Genomic DNA, 15,336 nt, shown 5'->3' with positions numbered 1-15,336 from the left:
TAGCGCAGATCCTTAAAAAGAAGTATGTGCACGTGCCTTGAAAACAGTGTCATTCCCAGAAATCTTTATTTTCTCGTCTCCTCTTTATTTCAATTGAGCATTATTTGACAAAGCACCCCGTGTTTTTCTTATTCGAAAACAGTTAAGCCTGGGCAAAATCGCACGAACTGATTCCGAAGTGGTTCACAAATCGTAGTTAAAAAGTGGTCATCGATCGTTCGTCGAACACCGGAGAGAGACATTAAAAAACGTTCAGTCCTAGATTCCCCCCCACCCCCAAGGTTGTTTGCCAGGACAATTTTTTTTCCTCCTGATCTCCCATTCAGAGGTCCTTGGCCGAATAGGTGCTCATCCCTTTCGATTAAAATTCCCCACCACCTGAGGGGGGGGGGAGGAAACCAAACCCCAAAATAAGAAAAAAAAGACTCCGCTCCACTCTGCGCTGCTGGCCGTTGTGATGTCACAACGGATCGAAGAGTTTGAAGACTCCACCTCTTCGTAGTGATCGCCTTGCTTACTAGTTCTTCGCCTTCCCCTCTTCCTTTTATTCCCTTCCTTGTGCACTTATCCCCGCCCCTTTCCCACCCACCCCGCCCCTCCCCCGGCGCGAGATAGCACGCACACGACAGCTGTGACGGTGCTCACCAGGCCCTCGAAAATTGACTCTCTCACCACACACACACACACACCCGTCGTCGTCGGGAACCCTCGTTTTTTTTCCCTTTCTCCGCGCGCCACGCACGATCTCTCTCCGTTCCTCCCCGCCGTAGGGCGGTGGCGGTTGAACCACCCCTTGAGGTGTATGAACAACGCCGCCCCCGGAGGCCGCTGTTCGGGCGGGGGGGCGCTTTCCCTCCAGCCTCAGCCCCCGTGGGGCGGCCCAGGCTCGCAGCACGGAGCTTCTCTCAGCTTCGCTCCGGTCTTTCGGCGCCTCGCTTCTCTCCCTACTGCTGCCCGGCAGGGAACGGAGGGAGAGGAGCGTGCCGGGCGGTGCGGCGGCTCCTCTTCGGCATGTCAGCGGCTGCCCCGCAGCCACCATCTCGGGGCGCGGAGAAGAGGAACGGTGAGGCCTGGTTACTGGAAGAGAACCACCGGGAGCCGTTCCTGCTTCCTTCCGGCCAAGTAACTGAAACTTCCCGGGAAAGTGGCTTCGACGAGGATTTGCAATCGCAACGGCAGCAAGAGGACGGGGAGGGAAACGACAAGTGGCAACTACGGGGGAGGCCGCCGCCGTGTCATGTGGTCGAGGCACCGCCGCCTAAAGAGAATCCCTGGACGCGTTGGAAGCCTCCCCCCAACTCCAGTAGTAGTTTATCTCCTCCCAACGCTTCGTCGGGCGGCGAGTTAACTTCGCAGGATCCGGGTGAGAAAGGCCGCTGCAGGTGGCGGGGAGTGGAGTGGGTGGGGGTGGGCGATGTTTAGGTGGGAGAAGTTGTCAAATTGAGTAGCAGCGTTATTTTAGTGTGTGTGTATGTGTGTGATTTTGTGTGTGTGTCTTGGGGTGTGTGTGGGAATGATGGTTCAGGTTTCTTGAAAGCTTCCCCCTCCCTTCTCACTTTCGTATTGACCCCGAATAACACGAGCTGTGGAGAAAAGGCGTGGGGGGTTTGCTTTCTTAATTAAGAAGTGTTGACTTTGGAAATTTAGGCACGCGGTCAGATTAGGAAAGTTGAGCGTGAAGGGAGGGATGTGGCGGGTTTGGGGAGTTAAGCGAGACCGGAGAAGATTGGAAGGTTCTTCTGACTGCAGAGTTTTTCAAATTTGGCAACTTTAAGACTTGTGGACTTCAACTCCCAGAATTCTCCAGCATAGCATAGCTGGCTGGAGAATTCTGAAAATTGAAGTCCACGTCTTAAAGTTGATAAGTTTGGAGACCCCTGTGAATCTAACGGGAAACAAAACCCTAGAATTTATAGTTGATGTTTGGAGGTCTTTGGAGAGCGATCATAGAGTTGGGAATGAAATATGTCGTCATCTGGTTTTGAGTATTTTTAAATATTTCCAGAGCACCAAACACCACACATTTTTAATGTGGAACAACCTGTAACTTTTTTCCCTTTCTTTTTTAAAAAAAGAGAGAGTATGGCTATAAAACGCGGTTTAAGAACACTGGATATTTCTTCTATCATTTAATATGTAATGCATCTTAATGATATCTGAACTTACTTGGCAGGTGGCAATGTATTAGCATTCGTTATTACAGTCGCACTAATTTCATCCCATTTCAATATGGGGCAGAAAGGGAAATGGATCCTTTCTACTGAAAATATGCTATCTGAGCTTTAATTCAAACTTTAATTATATTTACTGAATATAGCAATAGCAATAGCAGTTAGACTTATATACCGCTTCATATGGCTTTCAGCCCTCTAAGCGGTTTACAGAGTCAGCATATCGCCCCCACAGTCTGGGCCCTCATTTCACCCACCTCGGAAGGATGGAAGGCTGAACTGCAGATAACAGTCAGCTGAAGTGGCCTGCAGTACTGCACCCTAACCACTGCGCCACCTCCGCTCTAATATATTCATAGTGACAGAGGATCAGCTCGTAAAATATTTTGTTTAGAAGAATATTGATGTTCTGCTGAATGAAGCTTAAAATATTTTAAACTACAAATAACTTGATTTTACATGATGACTGTATCCAGAAGTTATAATAAAGTATGCATAAGATTTTGGAGTTCTAGTCATCCTGAGTCAAGGAAGCTTGTTGAGTGATTTTTAGGTAGCCGTTGTCTCAGCCCAATTGGTTCTATACAGGTAGTCCTCGACTTACAACAGTTCACTTAGTGACTGTTCAAAGTTACAACAGCATTGAAAAAGTGATTTATGACTATTTTTCATACTTACAACCTTTGTAGCATCCCTATGATTATGTGATCAATTTTCAAATGCTTGGCAACTGGTTCATCGTTGCTGTGTTCCAACGTCATGTGATCCCCTTTTGCGACCTTCTGACAAGCAAAGTAAATGGGGAAGCCAGATTCACTTAACAAGCTGGTTTGTTTGTTTGTTTGTTTATTGAATGTATATTGCCACTTATTCGCATATGGCGACTCAAGGCGGCTTACAGAATATAAAACCTCATTTAAAACAACAAAACCAGAGGTGGGTTGCGACCCAGGCCTGCCACGTCTCCGAACCAGTTCCCTTGCTGCTGCTTGACCGCCGCCATTTTGAATTTTGGTGATTGTGCATGCGCAGTTCACTGTAAATTGTTCTGCTCATCTGCATAGAACAATTTACATTGAAGAGTACCCGCACTTTGCTCATCGGTTGCAAACTGGCAGTAAAGCTGGCAGCAGCCCACCCCTGAACATAATAAAATAAAATAGAATCAAATTAATATAATATTACATGATAAAATCATCCCCCTCCACGGTGACAGCAGATCACATGAGCCATTTAATGGGCTCCATCTTGCCCTGGGTTCTCCAGGCCCACTGGCAGAACCCGGTCTTCAGCTCCTTCCAGAAGAATGTTAGCATGGGGGCCATTCTAATCTCTGGGGGAATTATGTTCCAGAGAGAGGGTGCCACCACAGAGAAGGCCCTTCTCCCACCAGGTGTTTCTCCCTCTGGGATGGGACCCGCAACATTCCCTGCCCATCTGCTCTGATGGGTTGGGCAGATGTGACCGGCAAGAGATGGTCCTCAGATAACCGGGTCCCAAGTCATGAAGAGTTACTAACTTATCAATTGCAGTGATTCACTTAACAACTGAGGCAAGAAATGTAAAATGGGGCAAAACTCACTTAACAAAAATTTTGGGCTCAATTGTATAAGTTGAGGACTACCTGTATTTCATTTTGGGGTGGTATATGTTACTTGATTTATTTGATATTACAGTAGAATGTTTATAATTCCTGCTTGTATTATGAAGCTACACATTTTTATTGAAACCTAGAATTCTGGAAGAACCATTAGGAATTTAGTTAAACTTCTGCACTGCACAGAAAAAAATCAATTAAACCATACTCCAGGGATGGTATTCCAGAGACAGAAACAACAGTCTCCACTGTTGTGAAGATCTAAGAATTAGGAAATTTTTCCTGACAGTTAAATAAATTCTAAAGTATCTTCTGATCATTTTCCCTATAACACCTTTTTATTTCCCTTATATCTGACATATCTTCCTCTAGTTTTTTTCTTTACATTGAATATCCCTACTTCCTTCTGTCTCTTTCTAGAGCATATCTCAAATCTGTATCATCTTCGTCACCATCTTCTGAGTCTATTCTGACCTGACAATATTATTCTGGAAATGAGGTACTCAGTACCCCAAGTGTGGTTTTGTTGATGCCGAGTAAATGGAAATAAGATTTCATGTGTCTTTGATACAGTATTATTGCAGTCCAGAATTGCATTAGATTTCTAGTGTTTGTTTTACCCTGCTAGTTCATGTTCAGCTTCCTGTGAATGACTGCACCCAATTTTTTTTTTGCTGATATGGTTCTTTACTTCCATGTCATGAGTCCTTTATTTTTTGTGCTTCTATGTTTTCTCTCCCCATTTTTACATTTATATTTTTCCCTATTGAAAAACATTGTATTCTTCTCAACCTAGTCTTCCAATCTGTCAAGATTAAATTATAACCTCATTCTATCATCCTGGGTATTGCCCAAATGTCTCAATGTAATATTAGCCACAAATTTGATAAGCAGCTCACCACTCCTGTTATCCAGGCCATTAATAAAATAAGACTAAGAATCTAACAAGACTCCTGTGAGATCCCACTGGTGGCTGTTATCCAAGTTGATGCTGACTTTATGTGCAATTAGTCACCAGTTGTGAATCTATCTTTCTGAAGTGTTGCTCAAATTATCTAATAGGTTAAGTGAGAAGGTCATGTTCTTGTGTAAAACTTTATGAAATCAAGGCAAAGTACATCCACAGCATTTCTCTTATTCGTGGACCACTTAGTCTATGATAAGAGTTTTGTCCCACATGATCTATTTTTGACAGTGCCATGTTTTTGGTAGTAATATTGTCTTTGAGACGCTTATAAGTGGTTTGCTCTATTCCCTGTTCTGACTTATTTCCAGGAATTAATGTTAGACTAACTATAATTATTGGGATTCTCTTCCCCATCCCTCCTTTTTTCAGAGGTGGACTATATTTATCGTTCTTCAATTTTCTGGTATCTTTCTACTTTTCTAGGAGTCTTCAGAGAAAATATCAAAAATCCTAAACAGTATGTATTTAATGTGTCCTATGTCTTGAAGGCATTCAAGTTACTGTAAGATCATCATTACAGGTCTGCATCTTTCCCTGTTTGTTATGTCTGTGCTACTCAAATAATCATTTGCTTTGGATGGAGCAAATCACTCCTTTCCCTAGCATCCCATAGGTGCCCAAACACTTTTCACCCAGTCGGAGAAATGATGGAGACTCTAAGCTTCGTCTGCTTGCAAATGGGATGCTTTGAAATGGACAGATTACCTCCATTTCAAAGCATCTCATTTGTAAACTAACAAAGCTTCATCTCCCTCTGGGTGAAAAGTGTGTGGTAGAGCCAGCGAAGGCAGAACCACTGGGGGAAGGGGGATGCAACCGATTCCAGTGTTAGCTCCATATCAAAGCGTCCCATTTGCAAGCAGACAAAGTTTCCAGTCTCCGTCATTTCTCCATCCAGGTGAAAAGTATGTCTGCCTGGGAAGCCCTGTGGCATTACGGCTGTGCGCAAGTAAATAGTGGGAGGGAGTGGGCAGGCCCCTGCAAAATAAAACATCCCCTGAAAAAAAAAGGCCTGGGTCTTTTGGTCCAAATATATATATAAGACCTGGTCTTATTTTCATAGAAACACTGTATAGGTGATAACACATTTTTTTTCTAAATAAAAGACATATGTTACTCACTATTTTATTCCCTTCATTGTCATTTCTAAGACTATTGCTTCTACCTTATATCATTAATATGGTTTTCTTTCTATTTTATTTTAGTCCCTTTTTTCACCGTGTTCTTTTTTTTTTTTCTTAGAGTTTGCATATCTTTTGCATTTTCAGCTATCAGAGTAGTGTCATCAACATAATTCATGTCACTGAAGTCCTTCAATTCTCCCTTCAATTTTAAAATCACACTTAACTTCTTCCAGTCCAGCTTCCCTTAATAGCCATTTGGTGCATAGGTTGAATAAATGGAATATACAGCCTTGTTGCACTCCTTTGACATCCTGGAGCCCCTCTGTTTCATCATGTTCTGTCCATAGCAAAGTCTTTATTGTCATTGTACAAAATAAATGCAACAAAATTGTACATATTCCCATCACAATAATGTCTTATGTTCCTCTGCCTTTTCTAAAGTTTGAACATCTGGTATCTTTTTTTCCCCCATGTAGGTCTCTAATCGGCATTGTGGATGATCCTTAACGTTACTTGCTACAAGTATTTTACTAGCATGTGGTATTAAGGATATGGTAAGATAGTTTGCACACTATTGGATTGGGATGTTGATTTACCTCTTCCAATCTCTTGACCACTGTGTCATTCTACAGACTTGCTGATACTGTATAGCTTATTTAGAACTTTACTAATGCTTCTTTTATTGTTTGCCATAATTCATTGGATAGTCTGTCAGTTTCTGTAACTTCCTGTTCCATAATGACCGGAATGCTGATCTAACTTTATCTTCTAGTATTAGGGGTTCTTGTAATTAAGAAATATCTTTTAAGGTATTCTGAATATTGGTATCTCTGCTATACATTATTTCAGCATGCACTTTCCACTTTCGTTAGATCTCCTTTGAATTATTTATTATCTGTCAATCAATGTCCGATTGAAGGTTGGAATGTCTCCTAACAGTTCTCCTGAACTCTTTGTAAAGATTCTTTTTGAGGTTTTTATCTTTACTGGCTTTGATTTCTTTTCTCCTCTCACCATTAACTTACTCAGGATAATGTAGTGAAAGTAATTACCGTATTTTCACGACCATAAGGCGCACCGGATTATAAGCCGCAGTATCAGTTAACGTTAATTTTTCAAACTTTTTTCATATATAAAGCGCACCGGGTTATAAGCCGCACTTTTTTTTGCAACATTTCCCCCCACTGCCTGCATTCCGTTTCCTAGCCTGGCTGGCCACTCGTTCATTTCGTTTCCCCCCCTGCCTGCATTCCGTTTCCTAGCCTGCCTGGCCACTCGTTCATTTCGTTTCCCCCCCTGCCTGCATTCCGTTTCCTAGCCTGGCTGGCCACTCATTCATTTCGTTTCCCCCCTGCCTGCATTCCGTTTCCTAGCCTGGCTGGCCACTCGTTCATTTCGTTTCCTAACCTGTCTGCCTGTAAGATAATAAATGACAGTAAAAATATAAAGCATAAGTATTCTTTTTCTTTGCCATTCTTATATTATTATTATTCCATTTGGAAGGTTATAAGGTATAGTTTAAAATGCTTTGAAATCCCCATTCCCTCCCCACTCTAGGGGAAGGATACTATGAAATCCCCATTCCCTCCCCACTCCAGGGGAAGGATACTATGAAATCCCCATTCCCTCCTCACTCCAGGGGAAGGATACTATGAAATCCACATTCCCTCCTCACTCCAGGGGAAGGATACTATGAAATCCCCATTCCCTCCCCACTCCAGGGGTAGGATACTATGAAATCCCCATTCCCTCCCCACTCCAGGGGTAGGATACTATGAAATCCCCATTCCCTCCCCACTCCAGGGGTAGGATACTATGAAATCCCCATTCCCTCCTCACTCCAGGGGAAGGATACTATGAAATCCCCATTCCATCCTCACTCCAGGGGTAGGATACTATGAAATCCCCATTCCCTCCTCACTCCAGGGGAAGGATACTATGAAATCCCCATTCCCTCCCCACTCCAGGGGTAGGATACTATGAAATCCCCATTTCCTCCTCACTCCAGGGGTAGGATACTATGAAATCCCCATTCCCTCCCCACTCCAAGGATTTCCCACCCCACCACCTCTTAGGGAAAGAGGAGGTGTGGGACAGATCGTGGGATCGCTGGTTTCTGAGCTTGATGGGCAAGGATTTCCCACCCCACCACCTCTTAGGGAAAGAGGAGGTGTGGGACAGATCGTGGGATCGCTGGTTTCTGAGCTTGATGGGCAAGGATTTCCCACCCCACCACCTCTTAGGGAAAGAGGAGGTGTGGGACAGATCGTGGGATCGCTGTTTTCTGAGCTTGATGGGCAAGGATTTCCCACCCCACCACCTCTTAGGGAAAGAGGAGGTGTGGGACAGATCGTGGGATCGCTGGTTTCTGAGCTTGATGGGCAAGGATTTCCCACCCCACCACCTCTTAGGGAAAGAGGAGGTGTGGGACAGATCGTGGGATCGCTGGTTTCTGAGCTTGATGGGCAAGGATTTCCCACCCCACCACCTTTTAGGGAAAGAGGAGGTGTGGGACAGATCGTGGGATCGCTGTTTTCTGAGCTTGATGGGCAAGGATCCCACTATCTTACTATTTTATTTTTCTTTATGTACACTGGTCACCTTACCCAAGGGACGTGTGCCTGCTTCAAGTTTGAGCGTACTAAGTAAAATTGGGGGGGAGAGACCCAAGGGACGTGTGCGTGCTTCAAGTTTGAGCGTAAGTAAAATCGGGAGGGAGAGATTTTCGATCTTTTTCCATATATAAAGCGCACCGGGTTATAAGCCGCACTGCCGGTTTTTTATCAAATTTTAGGATTTTCAGTGCGGCTTATAGTCGTGAAAATACGGTAGATAGGAAAATTGTTATTTTGCTTCAGAAATTTTTTGATCAGTAACAAAAAAAATGTGAATGTTTCCTTGCATTATAATTTGAAAAACATACATTTATAACTATACTTGCAATTATATTTTCAATATTATTTATTAACATTATGAAACAGATTTTAAGAAAAAAAATGAGGTTGTTTTTATTTTCTCAGTTCCTCTTCTTTCAAATGCTTCTAAGACATCTGAAACTGTTTGGGAGAGCCCTGATACTGGAAGTTGTTGTGGCACTGAATGGCAGTGGGAGGAACAAGCTCTTCTACGTTTTTTAAGGGTCCCCCCCCTTTTTTTTTTCTTTATATCATGACATGCAGAAGCTTTCATCTTTAGAACATGGCTTTGTGGAGCACTCCTCATTTAGCAACTACCTCAGTTAGTGACCATTCACAAATATGTCAGTAATAAAGACCAATGTACTTATTTATGACTAAATTTTGTATGCCTGACAGCAACACATGCCAGAGTGAGAATAATGCTGGCATAGTTGTTAAAGAACTTCATCTGAATGAGACAATAGTGAGCAGTGATCCTGTCTGTCTGTCTGCCTCTCTCTCTTTTTCTCTTTTGAATGGAATGCAATTGCTAAACAATAAATGATACAAAGAAACAAATGATAATTACATTCTATCTATGCATTTCTCTGGAGATTATCCATTAGTTATACCTATTGTTCCCAACAGCCTCATTTTAGTGCTTTCATTAAATAAGATTGCTGAATAGCTATACTTTGTAATATATTTGTTTTTTTCCCTTTTGAAATGCTTTAATAATTCAATGCCATAAAGACCATGAGATCTTAATTACCTTTTTTACAATGCAGACCAGGGGTGGGTTTCAACCGGTTCGCGGCGGTCCCCGCGAACCGGTTGGTCGGCGAATCCGGAAGTAAGTAACTTCCGGGAACGGCGAAGGGCCGACCTGCCCGCCCGCATTCCTTACCCGGTTTTGACGAGTTCTGCGCTTCCACGCATGCGCAGGACGCATACAGCGCCTGCGCGATCCTCCAAGAGCATCTGGAGCATCACAGACGCTAGTACACATGCGTGCGCGCGTGCACGAGGACGCCACTGGCCCCGTTCCAACCGAACTGGTTGGAACGGGGCGAGAAACCCACCCCTGATGCAGACCTATGTGTCTTTATGTAGACACAAATCTTGGTTAGTGCATGCATTTTTAGTTAAGTATGTAGAACAATCTTTGTCAACTTGATACCTGCTAAGTATGTTGGATGTTGAAATGTTTACTTAGTACAGAGACATGATGGGGAAACATATAAGCTCGAAGCTTTATGTTTAAAGCTTAATAAAATGCATGCTGACGTGGGTAAATAATTTATAAAACTATTGTTAAATATTTATAAGTACTGTATTTCAGATTTTCTAAGAAACCATTAATCTTGAAATACGTTGGTAAACTATTTCACAAAGAAATTATTTACAGATAAATTGATGCTATACATGTACCTGCTAAATATATAGTACTATTCAACTGAATCAGTTTAAATCAAGCTTCACTGATTTAACTACTTTCCCTTTATTTTAGAGCTGCAGTGTTCTACTAAAGTCATAAAAGCAGGAAAGTTGAAGATAAAGAAACCCAGTAAGGCATGTATCAATACAATTTAAGTTCAATATTCTATTATTAAAAATTCAGTTACTGTGTGTATATTTATATTCTGACTTTGATTATAAAATGTATATAACTATCGTAAACACTTTGTCCACTGTTTTTAATTACAAGATAATGTAAAATGGCTTAAGTGTATAACACAAGATTTATGCTTAGCAAAAAGGCTAATATTGGTGAGTATTAGAATTAGAATTATTAGAGTGTTAGAATTGTTTTAATCATTTATTGATTGGTATTTTTTAGAAAAGTATTACATCCAGGAGTTAATTTGATTAAAAGTGTGCTTAAACAAAAAAGACTTACTAGAATAATCTTTGCATAGTTAGATATATTCAGAAAATATGGTATAGACTGTTAAATTGAAGAAGTCATTCATTACATTAAGTGCTTTTTTAAAAGGTTGATGTTTTTTCAAATTTTCTTGAAATTGGGTCAAACTACATTGCTCTTTCTCCTGCACTTTAAGAAATTTCTCTTTCTTTTGAACCCTTAGGTACAGGGGCATTAGTAGAGTACAAACATACAACAAATCTCACTAAACCTGCCCAAAGGAATTTATACTTTGATATTTAAGTGAACTTTAAAGATTCTGCAGAATACAATAGGTTTTGTATTTAATTTATAATCTCAGCAATTTTAGAAATACTTTTGCAGCAAACAGTATGCACACAGATAGCATTTTTGACTTTATCTGCCTTTTTAATGCAGATATGGCTCTCCGTCTTCACATTCATATTCAGAATATTCTTGTGAACCAAATGCAGTTGATTTAAAGACATGAATTTTGATTTCTGTGTTAGAATTTTAAAATGTTCTTATTTTTTTTCTTTTCTTAAAAGATGTGCTTCCTTTCCATATTCTATGTTAATTCCTCATGAGAAAATATTTTTAATAACTACATTTTCCTCGTGACAGTAAACTTTTTGGTGCTGTTAGAGCTAATGTGTTTGACCTTTTCTGACTGAAGGCTTCCAGAGTTCTGTACCTATTAGTATTTCAACTGCTGAAAGAGGAGGACATCTTAAAGCTTTTTCCTTTCTACTTTGAGAAATCTACTCATAACAGGGGTGGATTTCAAATTACTTTACTACAGGTTCTGTGGGCGGGGCTAGGTGGGGGCATGTGATTCAGTGTGTGTGGCTTACTTGACATCACTCATGCACACGCAGTCACACACACCCCCATAGCCATGCCCACAGAACTGCGAAAATTTGTTTTGTCAGCTAGGAGGAATAAACCCAGTAATTTTTTAGGCAGTCTAGCAGATGATAAACTGTTTTTTCTTCTCTAATGTGCTTTAATGCTGTTCAGTCACAATGTGTCATTATCATTTAATTCCTTCCAGTCTAAAATAATAACAAGTGTGTGTCTCGTCTCTAATTCTGCATTATTTGATATAAAAAACATTTTGAAAAAAAGATAACAAAATAAAATAGAAAACAAATGCCTTATCAGTTATATTCGGAACAGTCAGAAAATGACACCATTCAGAATGGCTACACTTGGTTTCAGGGTATTTGATTCTCATCTAATAGGCTTTTTTTCTTATCAAGAAATAAAAATATTGTAATTAATATAATTTTTTGTGATTCACAATTGCGTATGTTTTTAAGGGACTTGACTGCCACATCTACTGTGGCATTGTTTTCTAAATTACTGCGGCAGTACTGATTTAGAAAAATTAATTCAATCCTGCCCACCCCCAAAATCTATGTAGAAAATATGTGAATTCATGCCTTTTCAAACGCTGTTTCAGGTTTTAAGTATTGCTTCATTTCTGATCTTAAATTCCATGTTGACCCTTTTCCTTCTTAGATATATGTTTTTAAAGAGATATAATCTTATACAGTAAGGCTACATTATACTTAGAATTATTGCAGCATTTCTAGAGTCACATTGTCAAAATCTGGGGAGGGCCTTATCAACCAGTGGGTGTTTATGACTATTGCAGAGCCCTGCAGTCATGTGATTGTCATTTGCATGCTTCACAGGTGGCTTCCATGAAATAAAGTCAATGAGAAGCCAACAGTAAAATCACAATTTTGGTCATGTGATGTCTCAATTAAGGACCATGGGTGATGATTTGCTTAACCATTGTGGCAGAATGAGGTTGTAAATATGTCATGGACCTTAAAGTTTCATTTAGCGACTCACCATTTAGCGATGGAGTTGCCAGTCCCAATTATGGTTGTTAACGTGAGGAGTACCTGTATTTGCTCTATGCATCTTGTCATCCTGCTGTAATAGTGAAGGCAGTTATTAATAATTTTATCTGTAAACTAGTTTCTATAGTATGATTACATTGACAATTATGAATACTTTTCTGCTTGTTTTTGAATAAATATTGTATGAACATTAAGCTGTTTTTTATTGCTGCAGGGAGATTATTTCAATGATGCAACAAACTGGCCAACACCAAGTGAAATTGCAAGCTCTGGGGTAAGGGTTTTTTTTTTTGGGGGGGGGGGAAATGCACCAGAGCTTTAGTTTTCTATGTCATTGTAGAAGGAGTTGTTTGTCTACACTTCTAGAAAAGTGTGAATATATACTTTTTGATGCTCATAACAATCTACTGGTAATCTTTCCTGTCTAGAATATTCATAGTTTTATTTCTTTAGTTAATCACAGAACATTTAGTTCTTTCACTTTGTGGAAAACTACTATTTATTTTTTAAAATCTTAAATGGCAACAATAACACTTACATACTGATAACTTTTCTTTTTCCCTATAGTATACTTTGTTGTCATTAGCCATATGATGTATTTATTGTGAAAGTATATTTGAAAGAAAAAATCATATTTATTTTTGATTGGAAGCCACCCAGAATTGGTTATAAGATGGGGTGGCTGTATAATTTTTTTAAATAAATAAATAAAAATAAAAGAATTGGTATGCTTGAAGATAACTGATGAAGCTTCAACCATGCTTAACAAGGACAATTAAAACTTACAAAAATTAGTGTTTTCTGTAATCATTTTGTAGCTAGTCTCTATTGCTGACCTTGGTCACTGGCATTTTCTTAGCAAGATAGCTCAAGCGTCTGTTTTAGAAGTGAACATAAATGGGTAAGAAATTATTAGTTTAGAAAATGCAAGACCCTACAAGTGTCTCTTTGGATCTTGTTCCCATATGTAAAGAAAAAAATGGATCTTATTCCAACTAGTATCTGCAAAGAAAATTAAAATACTGTTCATAGAACATATTTGAAGCAGATTTGAAGAAATAATAATTGGTACTCTGTGGAAATTACCTTTGGTAAATAAGGGAAATAAGGTCATTTGATTAATAAGGGACACAAAGATGGAAGAAAATAGGATTTTATTAAAAATATTAATTTTAAAAGGCCTCAATTATATGAATATGCTTAAAATTGAATTCTTACATTCTTTAATATTTTGTTACAGTGTAAAAATGTAAGTAATCAGAATAAAAAAGCTCCAATTAAAAAAGAGAAAGAAGAAAAAAATGAAAAGAAAAATACCAATAAAATAAAGGAAAATGTGGAGATAAATCTAGAAATTCATGGAGAAATTGTTAGTGAAGATGACTGTCCAATTAACAATCAAAAGAAAAAAGGTTAGTCTGGACTAAATTTTATCTATAGTTTTTAAGTATAGTAAATGTAAATATTTTGAGAATATTGCTACATGTCCTCTCTGTGTATATATTAGAATTTAATTGTAACTAATATTTTAGAAATGATTGTATTAGATCTATTATACTTTTATATTTTATATTTAAAGGTAATAAGCATAAATGGGTACCACTTCATTTAGATGATATGAAGCCAGATAACCAAGAAAGGCCAGGATCTCAGAACAGTTCAAGGTCCCAGCCAGAAACCAGCAAGCTTGTGCCTCACAACAACAGACGCAATGAGGCAAGAACTAGTATGTCACTTAAAATTCTGGTGGTTTATCTTGCATATGTCATTGATGTCTGTCTATGGAAACTTCAGTTGTGTAACTGCAGAACTTTATTCTTCTGTTTCCAAAAGGCTGGCGAAGGGATCGGGAAAAGCGAGAAGATCATGATGAAGTTTCGAGTGTGAGAAGTGAAGGTGGCAGCGTTAGAGGATTTTACAGAGGACGAGGGAGAGGCAGGGGAAGAGGAAGAGGACGTGGAAGAGGAAATCCTCGAAGTATGGAAATAGAAAATTATTAAGAAAGAATGGTATTGAACATACTAAATTGCAAAACTAGCCATAGTTACATGGGTTGCTTATAACGTAATGCCAACTCATGGCTTGTTATATGAATTAGTTTTAAAAACTGTAAAAATAAATAACAAATTGAAATGGGCTTAGGGTTTTACAATACAATAGCAGAGTTGGAAGGGACCTTGGAGATCTTCTAGTCCAACCCCCTGCCTAGGCAGGAAAACTTATACCATTTCAGACAAATGGCTATCCAACATCTTCTTAAAGACTTCCAGTGTTGGGGCATTCACAACTTCTGGAGACAAGCTGTTCCACTGATTAATTGTTCTAACTGTCAGGAAATTTCTCCTCAGTTCTAAGTTGCTTCCCTCCTTGCATAATTTCCACCCATTGCTTCTTATTCTACAATCAGGTGCCTTGGAGAATAGTTTGACTCCCTCTTCTTTGTGGCAACCCCTGAGATATTGGAACACTGCTATCATGTCTCCCTTAGTCCTTCTTTTCATTAAACTAGACATATCCAGTTCCTGCAACCATTCTTCATATGTTTTAGTCTCCAGTCCCCTAATCCTCTTTGTTGCTCTTCTCTGCACTCTTTCTAGAGTCTCCACGTCTTTTCTACATCGTGGCGACCAAAACTGAATGCAGTATTCCAAGTGTGGCTTTGCCAAGGCATTATAAAGTGGTATTAACACTTCACATGATCTGGATTGTATCCCTCTGTTTGTGTAGCTTAGAACTGTGTTGGCTTTTTTGGCAGCTGCTGCACACTGCTGGCTCATATTTAAATGGTTGTCCACTAGGACTACAAGATCCCTCTCAC

General features: G+C 39.8%; 1 protein-coding gene across 3 annotated transcripts in view; it reads left to right on the top strand.

Annotated features, from left to right (window-relative positions):
- The first annotated feature begins 635 nt into the window (after window positions 1-635).
- LARP1B (La ribonucleoprotein 1B) overlaps window positions 636-15,336 on the top strand; it is a 39,603-nt gene continuing 24,902 nt past the window's right edge. The window contains exons 1-6 of one of the 3 annotated variants that reach the window (XM_087724388.1): window positions 636-1,363; window positions 10,267-10,328; window positions 12,733-12,792; window positions 13,759-13,930; window positions 14,098-14,244; window positions 14,352-14,495. In XM_087724388.1, the coding sequence (XP_087580514.1) occupies window positions 1,012-1,363; window positions 10,267-10,328; window positions 12,733-12,792; window positions 13,759-13,930; window positions 14,098-14,244; window positions 14,352-14,495 (937 nt within the window). In that variant the 5' untranslated portion in view covers window positions 636-1,011. The remainder of the gene's footprint in view (window positions 1,364-10,266; window positions 10,329-12,732; window positions 12,793-13,758; window positions 13,931-14,097; window positions 14,245-14,351; window positions 14,496-15,336) is intronic. The other 2 variants (XM_087724390.1, XM_087724389.1) reach the window with 2 other exon arrangements.

Source organism: Thamnophis sirtalis, unplaced genomic scaffold (genome assembly GCF_051295495.1).
Source record: "Thamnophis sirtalis isolate CommonGarterSnake01/CBP01778 unplaced genomic scaffold, rThaSir2_p1.2 scaffold_10, whole genome shotgun sequence".
Taxonomy (NCBI): domain Eukaryota; kingdom Metazoa; phylum Chordata; class Lepidosauria; order Squamata; family Natricidae; genus Thamnophis; species Thamnophis sirtalis.
Note: the sequence above shows the minus strand (reverse complement) of the source record. Positions and strands in the feature narration are given on the sequence as shown.